The 10,598-nt window shown below is 32.4% G+C and overlaps 1 protein-coding gene across 1 annotated transcript; it reads left to right on the top strand.

Annotated features, from left to right (window-relative positions):
* Positions 1-5,305: 5,305 nt before the first annotated feature.
* LOC105618640 lies at positions 5,306-7,708 on the top strand. Its single transcript, XM_012200170.1, has 5 exons — positions 5,306-5,480; positions 5,573-5,617; positions 6,340-6,465; positions 6,899-7,105; positions 7,221-7,708. The coding sequence occupies exons 1-5, from the start codon at positions 5,306-5,308 to the stop codon at positions 7,706-7,708; spliced, it is 1,041 nt and encodes a 346-aa protein (XP_012055560.1).
* The last annotated feature ends 2,890 nt before the right edge of the window (positions 7,709-10,598 follow it).

Genomic DNA, 10,598 nt, shown 5'->3' with positions numbered 1-10,598 from the left:
AATAAATTTGAATTTCCTTTCTAGATTATAAATAAGATAAAGTGATTATTACAGATTCCTTATTGTTGAAAATAAATTTGTAAATGCAATTGCTCTATCACGTTGCATTTTTGAAAAAATTGAATCTACAAATACCAAAAATGGCATTTTTTAAATATTTTTAAACTCTCAAAAATGTAGTGTGATAGAACGATTTCATTTACGAATTCATAATCAGTGATAAAAAAATCTGTAAGAATTACTTTATCCCATTCGTGATCCAAAATTCGTGTCAGAAAATATAATTAATAAATAAGAAATTGCTCAAGTCACATATGGTGATATAGCTTCATGCATAAAACATCCTCATCAGAACTAGCTAATGTAATGTATGTGTAACGGTTTAAAACTTAATATATACGAGATTTATCTTATAAGATCTGTGAACGAAACTTGAAAGAAACACAATTCCATTAGTCTTATTTGTTCTTGCTAACATTCGTTTTCTCAGTTTTAATAATCTTTCCATAATTAAAAGAAACCACTTTTACACGTAATTCACATATACATTGCAATTTTTATACTTTCTCATGTAAATATATCAACAATCAAGTCAAATTGTTGATATATAAATATATATCAACAATCGCATTAATATAAATAATATTAATTGATAAATAATAAATATTCAGAATAAAATAAATCGATTCTGTTCCATTTATGTCGTACCTAAATTGTTGAACGTGCAAGTGAAATTGACTCCGTTTCCAACTGATCACGTTTCTCACAAGAAAAAAGAAAAAGATTCTGTCGAAATCACCTCACTGAAAATTGTTCACCTTCGAACACGAATATCAGAGAAAAGAAAAAGAAATGCTTGACAGCTGTAGCGAAAACACACTCGAGAAAAGAAGGTGACTGAGCAACCGCGCTACGAACGAGACGTTCGCCACCTCGGTCAGGCGAACACTTCGATCGTCGAGAAGCAGACAATTTCTCCAAGCTGGCCCGACCACGATCCAGGGGATTGTCCTGGACGTAACAAGATTGCCAGGAGAACGGCGGCCTACCTGTCTCCTCGCTTCTCGTAGATGCACTTTCACGTCATTACTGGTTCTCCACGGGTGTCCGTGTGCACGAGGACACAATTATGGGCAATACAGTCCAGCAAGGACGTTTCTTCCTGTCTCTTTTTGTTCTCCCTATTCTTTCCTGTCTTCCTGTTTTCATTTGTACCTCTCGTTAACTTCCGACGCTATTTGTCTATCTTTGATTTTTTATTATTTCTTTCTGTATATGAATTCTGCAACCTTTTATTTTAATCTCGTTACTACTCTTTCTTTTGCTTTCTATTTATAGGTTTAATTATCTTTCAGTCTTTATATTTATGTCTCTTTCAACTCTCACCATTTATTTTCTTGCTTAATTTAAAAACTGTTATGTTACTTTTATACTATCTATCTTTTTTATCTGTGATTACTCATCTTCGCTGTTTCCCGCGTCTTTTCCATGAGTTTGTTAACTTCTCTGTTAATTAAGGAATTTACGCCGCAAAAGTTAGAAAAAATAAAAAGACGTGAAGTAATTTGCACGCAACCATTGTTATACACCTTTATGTTACACAAATATTGTATTATGATTACAATCCTTTATTATTAATGTTAACAAAATTATTGTAAATTAAATCAATAAATTGATCATAAACGATTACTATAAGAAATATAAAAGGCTTAATATAAAATTATTTCGCGATACAACTGTAGAAAAATAATAAAGAATGGAATATAGCAAATGTTTAACTCATATTTTTTATTCAGCTTAATATTTTATATATCTCACCTGTTTGTAGAGAGAATATATGCGCAGAACACACAAAGTGCATAGATTCAACTACAGTCTTAAAAAGTCATGAACCAATTAAAAAATCATATTAGTGTCTTAAGACATTATATAAAATAGTTTTGAAATAAGAATGAATTATGAATACCGTCCTTAGTAGCTAATCAAAAAAGCCGTTTAGTTTATATTTCCAACCATATCTGTATGAGCTTCTTTCTTGGTCAAAGGAAGGTGCGTGAGGTGTATTGGTGCTTCAATCATAACAAAGGGAAAAAGAGGATGACTCATTAGATGACCCATTGATGGAAAAATTCGTGAGCAAGTCATCAAGAGAGGCGCGAGTCATCGAAAAAATTACATTGTGCACGAATTATAATTAGATATTTTAATGTACAATACTGTAGAGATTTAGATTTCGCGCCTTACTCTCAAAACAATACGCGAGCGCAATTGTTGAAGTATTAGGTAACTAATGTAAGTTGATTATCAGACCGATATCTATAAATCATCGCAGTAATGACATTGAGATGGTGACTATGATTAATGATTATCGCGAATCGAAAGGGCTTTTGAATTTATATAATATTATAATTACAGTAACAATTAAAAGAAAGAAATTTTTATAATTTAAGACTTCGCGGGATCGGAAACGAATTCGAAAAGAATTTGGCTGTTCGATAGTGGTGTGAACAATTACCCCGTCTTTATTTCTGAGTGACTATGGAAATAAAGAGGGAGAAAGAAAGTGAGAGTGAGAGAAAGAAAAGAAGAAGCAGATTCAAAATGAGAGAGCTGAGTGATTACACGACATCAGAATTAAGAGTAATACTGAAATTTAAAAAACTTCCAACCACTGGATTGAAAGAAGACTTGATAAGATGATTGCAAGCACACCAACAATATCCGTCTCAGATAATAAAAAAATCAAACGCTATATTAAATGAAAAAGAAAGAAAGCAAGCAACAGATATAATGGCAGCAATAAGATACTCTACCAATATGAGTATCACTCAGAGAGAGGTTGAATTGTATCGGAGAGAGGCTATATTAAATTGGAAAGAAAAAGAGTTTGCTGAGCGAGAATTGGCATTGACTAAAAAAGAACTCGAGAAGATTCAGCAAGTTCAGGTAAATACGGATACACAAGAGAAAAGCCGCTGTTTTCATAAGCCTTTGGAAGATCGATAGCGGTGGTGATATCTTGATCAAGCGAGATAAAGGTATTAAACAACGAATGAAACGAGAGCAATCAAAAACACCGAGCCGTTGTTTTAATTGTGATTAACATAATCATTCAGAAGTTAAACATTTTCGGACAAAGTAGGACAAGGATGCTAAGTACCATTTCAAATATAGAGGTATGTCAGCTCCAAATGCTACAAAAAAAAATGAAGAAAGAAGAAATACTTATGCTAGGGAGAAGTCTGAAAGTGGCCGTTCTGACCCTATTCGCAGAATCATCCAAATGGAAAGTCCCGCACGGTATTACAGTCGATGTGGATTTCATTTTCCCAATGTAAAATGGAATTAGGCTACATCCATTTTAAAACGTTGGTGATAAAAACATTCTGATACGTGCCATAAATAAAAAATAAGCATATATATTTACATTATAATTACATACATTTATGTTTACATAATTTTTTTATAATCTAAAATAGTAATGCTCAACGTGCTTGTTTATTTTTTTATTTGTGGCCCATCGACATAGCCAGAAATATAAAATCGTACTTTTTATTTTATACAAACGAAATAAACACTATGCGATCCATAATTTATTTTCTATTTCTGAAAATGGTTATTAAAAATGATCCTTAAGAAAATTGATCATCATTTGGCCTGAAGTATTATCGAAGTATTAACATTGCATTAATATGTTATACATATACATAGTATATTATTCAATTTTTCATTTACAAGTCATTCATATATATATATATATATATATATGTGTATAACGTTTCAAAAGAAAAGTTCTTTAGAAACTTATAAAATAATAGTGTTAGAATAAAACGCTATGTTCCATTCCAAATGTTATTCTAGAAATTGTGAATTGTTAATTTTGTATAAAATCAATTTATTACTTACAAATACAATAAGCATTTCTATTTTCGATAAAAAGATCAGAAAGAAGAAATGTAATTTATGATATCCATTTCAATATAAAAATTGAAAATACTTGTTTTGCTTAAAAACAGAACGATATAAGTATCCTGTATTCAGTGCAATAAAATAATATGTCATGTACTTTTTTAGAGAAATCTCTCGAATTAATTATTTTTATGTTGCATATTATTTGATAATATCAAATGGATTATTATTATAAAATAAACAGTAAAACAGATAATCTGTAATTCGTGTTACAGTTTAAAAGAAAAAATACTATTCATAGTTTTCATTAACAATAAATAAAAATAAGCTTCGATCAGAGTTAATGTACATATTTGTGCTTTGTGCTTTTTAATAATATTTCTGTGAATTATATACATTTATACATTTATATTTTATATACATTTTCCAAAGCTCTAAAACTATGCTAAAAATTTTCGGTCTTGAAATAGTTTTAAATTGAAACTGTAATAGTAATATCACGAATTAGATATATTGATGTCAATAAGCATCTTTTTAAAAAAAAAATATTGCTAACTAATTATTGTAACTTTACGATGTTTTAAACAGATACTCAACATTAATATTTAATTTATAATTATTATTCCATCTGCTTCAGACAAACTTGCATATAATTACGTAACTATATACATAAAAAAAATTATCTAAGCATATTTTTATTATAAGGACATATATGTGATTGGAATTTTCTTTATTACTAATCCTTAGTATTACATTTATAATTCATATCATATCAATTCTTGATATGAGATAACTATGATATTACCCCGGGATATTACGCACGAGAATTACGTCGCAGAAATCAGAAAAACCACGAGAAAGGATAATAAGTACTATTCTGATATATGTATGCCTTTGTGTATTTTTATATCAGTATATAATGAATATAGTCATATCCGCACGGCAAACGATAAATACTTCTGCATTTGGTGCGCAAAAGTCATAATACACGAGTGCATTCAATCGTTATTACGATTACTAATATTGGCATTATAAGTGCGGATCGACACAGATAAATATCGCGAACGATATTAAATGATATATTGTGAACTGAACGGATTTTTTTTCGATCCTATTAGGTTGTCCGGAAAGTTTGTGCCGATATTGAAGGAAAATTGAAACGCAGAAAATTTAAATTTTAGTATACATTTATTAAATTATATAGGTTATTCGGCACGAACTTTCCGGACAACCCAATATATTATTTTATAATTAAAGTAATGTTAAAAAAAAATTTGTATAATGATAAAAATTTGAAAACTTTTCCAAAATTAGAAACGAGACAAGCTTGATAAGAATTTTGGTGTTCGTTTCAATTTTGGTGTTGTCGTGTTTGAATGACTAAAAGTTATTCAAAATGAATAATTTTACCGTGAAAGAATTAAAGCAACAACTGAGAACTAGAAATCTTCCAATTACTGGCTTGAAGGCAGATTTGATAAATCGGTTGCAAGAAGACATGCTGTATCAGTTCCATATGCAAACAAAGGATACTGAAAGGAACAGCATCACAGAGAAATCTACGACAAGTGGTTCACAGATACCGAAACGGTAGCGCATGCCGCAGATTCGACAAACGTTGCAACAAAAACCATTACTGATGTAAATAAAATTCGATTTGAAGATACCAAAACAGCAGGTACCGCAAAAGCAACGAACGCAACAGCAGGTAAGTCTAGAAATCCTCTAAGTATATATCGGCTAAAGTTCTGGCATGATGTTGTAAAACTGCAATGTAAAGCCCGGATTTTCATCGCAATAACGCTCTGACACCAAACGCTGATTGATGAAAGCCGTTGTAGAGGTAAAATTTACTCCCATCAGCCATTTTTCATCAATCAATGTTCGATGACAAGTGTCGTATGAGGGCTCATTAAATCCAAGGCATTTCAATAAAATTATTTAATGTGTCATTACGCAATGCGCATGCTTTGATACTCGACGTTTGACGCCCCCATGTAAAGATATCTTAAAGTGAAATCCCGTGACTTATGTGGTGTATGTAGTGTAGGTATTTACCGCGAATCGCGTAATTGCATAATTAGTCAGAAGAGATCAGCTGTCGTTTCGCGTTTTACTGGTTAATTACTGGTTAAGTCCGTAACTTCAAGAAGCCATAAGATGAAAGTAACAATATATCGGTCACAGAAGTTGTACTTATGGGTCATAAGAAATTGGATTTTATTCAATTCGCTAAAATCTAACGGTTAAAGTCTAAAGATTGCGCAAAAGCAATTTAAAAACAGAAATAATTGTCACTTAATCTCTTTCGGCTTAAGGCCTCTTAAAGCAAAGTTATGGATCAAGACTTACGCAGTTATACGTAAAGCAAATATGCCTCACGGGACTTCACTCTAAGAAACTCTACTGATGTAAAAGTTTGGTTTGTAGAGATTAAAGCGGAAACGAATGTCACAGAGGTGATGAACACGGCAGCAAGAAGCTCTACGAATGTAATTCGATTTGAAGACACTGAAACGACAGCAGATATCACAAAAGCAATGAACACAACAACAAGTAATTCTATAGATCCCCTGATAGCAGAATATTAGCAATTTGAGGCCAAATTGGCAGTAAATTCAATCAGATTTTGACTACAAAATCATAGCCATCTGTGTGTGGCTATAATTCATCATAAGAAACCATTGATCATTTTTAGTTGAATATTCTCCTTATATTTGATTGATCAATTTTCTATGACTTGAGATCCCACAATTGTCTATTGATTTCTACGTAGAAGAGCTTTAATACTGGATTTACAATATAGAGATTGTAGTAATCGTAGGATTCTAAGTTGTAGAAAATTGATTGATTATAATCGATTATTTTTCTCGTATTCGATTGTGATTAGTTAAATTTCTACGACTTAAAACTTTACGCTCGTTACGACTTCTACTATAGATCCCGCGAGAAATTGTACTGATGTAAAATATGTTTCGGTTTGTAAAAGATAAAACGGTAGCGAGTACTGCAGAGGCGACGAATGCGGAAACAAAGATCTCTGTTAATATGAATATGTTTAGAGACACTAAAACGACAGCGAGTGCTGCTGAAGCGACGAATGCAGCAGCGAAAAGCTCTACGAATATGAATGTAATTCGATTTGAAGATATCAAAACGATAGCAGATCCCATAGAAGTAACGAACACGACAGCAGGTAATTTTACTGGTGTAAATTCGATTTGGAAAGACAAAAATAACAGCGAATGCCATAGAATCGATGAACGCGACGGTAAGAAATTCTACTGATGTAAATATGATTCGGTTTGTAGAGGCCAAAGCGGTAGCGAATGCCACAAAGGAGAATGCGGCAATAAAAAACTTTGTTGGTGATATTTCAAAAGGTTATATAGGAACATTTCAATTTGAAAAGGCCAAAACTGTAGCGAAAGCGGCAGAGACGACGAACGCGACAAGAAACTTTACTGATATCAATCGATTTGAAGGGACCGAAATGGCAGCGGATGTCACAGAGGAGATAAATCCAACAAAATATTTTGTTGATGTACATATGATATGGAGAGAAACTGAATTGTATCGAAGAGAAAAAGAACTTGCTGAGCGAGAGTTAATGTTAGCTCGAAAAGAAATTGAGATGCTTCGACAAGCTTTGATTGATGCTAGTCGCCCACAAAAAATATGTTGCTGTTTCGAAAAGATGTTATTGCAAGATGAAGACTGTGAATCTGTCTCAGTGTCCAGACAAGATAGGCGCAGTTGTAAGCAGCAGCGACTGGAGCATGAAGATCAAAGGCATTAACTCTGACAACATTGTTCAAATTGTGATCAGCTTAATCATTCGAGAACTACTGTCTGACAAAATACAATGTGAAAATATTTTAAGTTTTAAGTTTTAAGTTTTAATGAAGAAAAGCATGTTGCTTCGGAATATTTTAGAAGATAAACGAAGAAAAAAAAGAAAATAGAAATATGAGAGCAGCCATTCAGCTTTTTTCGTAGGACCGTTAAAACCATCAAAATCTCTTATGACCGTAATCAACATTTATTTCAGTAACTGTATCTCTACTTATTTCTGAAAGAGTATGTTTTATGCATCCTTGATATGTATTATACATTGGATATTTTATATTGAGTTTATCTTTTTCTATAAATTTACGAAGCCTTATTTTACAGATTTCGTTTAATTACTTACATATTTTCATAGCTAACCTTATTTTATTTTTTGCTACATTCTTGTCTAAAAAAAATAAGATAGAAAATGATAAGAATCGATATGGATTTCACTATCGAAACGTCAGGCAAGACTTGCGTCGTAGAAAAAAATCTGTACTTTATAATCTTTTTGCCATATTATACTTTGTTAATTTAATATTTTTTTATTTCATACGATCCGATTACATTATGTAAATAAAAAGCATACTTTCCAGGTATGCAGTACTAAAATAATAAAATGTTTTTTTCAATGCATCGATAGTTTTACTTTGCGATACACACATAATTTAAAAATTAGCGTCCCACATCCCTTTTCATCTTATCAAAATTAATTTATTTAAAATTTGCCAATTGCTATCTATTATTACTGTATATTTATATATTGCAATATAACATTATTTTAAACATTTAAATATTTTAAATGCTTTACGTAGTGATATTTTAAATACTTTATGTAATGATTTTTATTTATGGCTATCATTTAGGCAATCTATTTTATGAAATTTACAAATCACTACGTGTCACTCGATATGATCTCAATGAAAATTCTCCAAAGATCATCTTCGAACGTATGTTAGAGAAAAAAAAACGCTTGGCAACTATGGCGAAAACGCATTCGAGGAAGATGATTAAATGAGACGTTTATTGATCAGGCGATCGTCGCGATGGAAACAATTTCTCCAAGCCGGCCGGTTACGATCCAGGGGATTGTCCTGGACGTAGCAAGAATGCCAGGAGAACGGCAGTCTACCTTCCTACCTATCTTCTCGCTTCTCGTAGATGTACTTTTACGTCATTACTGCTTCTCCACGGGCGCCCATACGTACGAGAACATAGTTATGGATAATACAGACTAGTTCAAAAGAAATATGTTTTTTTCTGCCTCTTTTTTGATTTTTCCTTTTTTTTCCTGTCCTCCTGCTTCCGTTTATATCTCCCGTTAACTTCTAACTTTATTCGACTCTCTTTGATTTTTTAGCTGGTAACAAGCTGACGTCAAAATGACATAGCTTGCTATTTGGATATTATTTCTTTCTAAATAAGAATTCTGCAACTTTTTATTTAATCCCATTACTGCTAAGAAAATTCGTGAATCGTTGTCGAGGCAAGTTATCAAGAAAGACGCGTGTCATTAAAAGAATTACACTGTACGAATTATGATTAGGTTATTTTAATGCCCTGCAATACTGTAAAGATTTAGATTTTACGCTCTATATTCAAAACAATGCGGGAGCGCGATTGTTGACGTATTAGAAAACTAACGTAAGTTGATTATCAGATCGATATCTATAAAACTTCACGGCAGTGACATTGAGACTATGATGACTATGATTTCCTAAGCACACAGCGCTTACCAACGCTTACAAAGCGTTAACAAAGCTCTAAAAAAAGCGCATATAATCGCTTTTTTAGCACTTTGCATGCGTTCCTATGCTGCTTGAGTGTGAGAGAGCTTTTGATTTTATATAATATTATAATTAAAGTAATGATTAAAAGACGGAAATTTTCATAATTTGAGACTTCACGGGATCGGAAATGAGACGAGTTTGAAAAGAATTTGACTGTTCGATCGTGATGAACAATTGCTACATCGTTATTTCTGAGTAATTATGGAAATAAAGAGAGAGAAAGAGAATGAGAGTGAGAGAGAGAAAGAAAGAAGCAGAGTCAAAATGATAGACTGAGCGATTTTACCACGTCAGAATTAAGTAATACTGAAACTTAAGAAACTTCCAATCATTGGATTGAAGGAAGACTTAATAAGACGATTGCAAGCAGATTAATAATATCCGTCTCAGACAATAAAGGAATCAAACGCTATATTAAGTGAAAAAAAAAGAAAGCAAGCAACAGTTGTCGACAGCAATAAGAATATCTTACTCTAGTCGATACTCTACCAATATGAGTATCATTTAGAAAGAGGCTGAATTATATCGGAGAGAGGATAAATTAAATTGAAAAAAAAAAGAACTTGTCGAGAGCGGAATTGGCATTCATAAAGAACTCAAGAAGATTCAGCAAGTCCAGGTAAATACGAATGTTCGTAAGAGAAAAATCGCTAGTTATAAGCCGTTGGAAGATCGATATAGTAATGATACTGTCTCGGACTTCATCTGACAATTAGCTTCTGAATGACCACAATTAAAATAACGGCTCAGTATTTTTGGCTGATCTTCCTCACACTCCGTTCGTTGTTTAGTACCTACGAATGAAATGTGAGAAAAACCAAAAACGCTGAGCAGTTGTTTTAATTGTCATTCAGAAGCTAACTGTTAGACAAAGTACAAAGATCTCTCTTTAGTCCTGTGTAGTCGTGTTCGAGCGTAGTGACTTCTCTCATATACTTATCTGCGCACGCTGATTGGACGCAGTTCATATGGGACCTACAATTTAACATCGATTTCGAACGAAGTTTTTGTTTAGAGAAGTGTTCTTGGCAAGGATACTCTCTCTCTCTCTCTCTCATCTATCTCTNT

The sequence above is a fragment of the Atta cephalotes genome (genome assembly GCF_000143395.1).
Source record: "Atta cephalotes unplaced genomic scaffold scaffold00017, whole genome shotgun sequence".
Lineage (NCBI taxonomy): Eukaryota > Metazoa > Arthropoda > Insecta > Hymenoptera > Formicidae > Atta > Atta cephalotes.
Note: the sequence above shows the minus strand (reverse complement) of the source record. Positions and strands in the feature narration are given on the sequence as shown.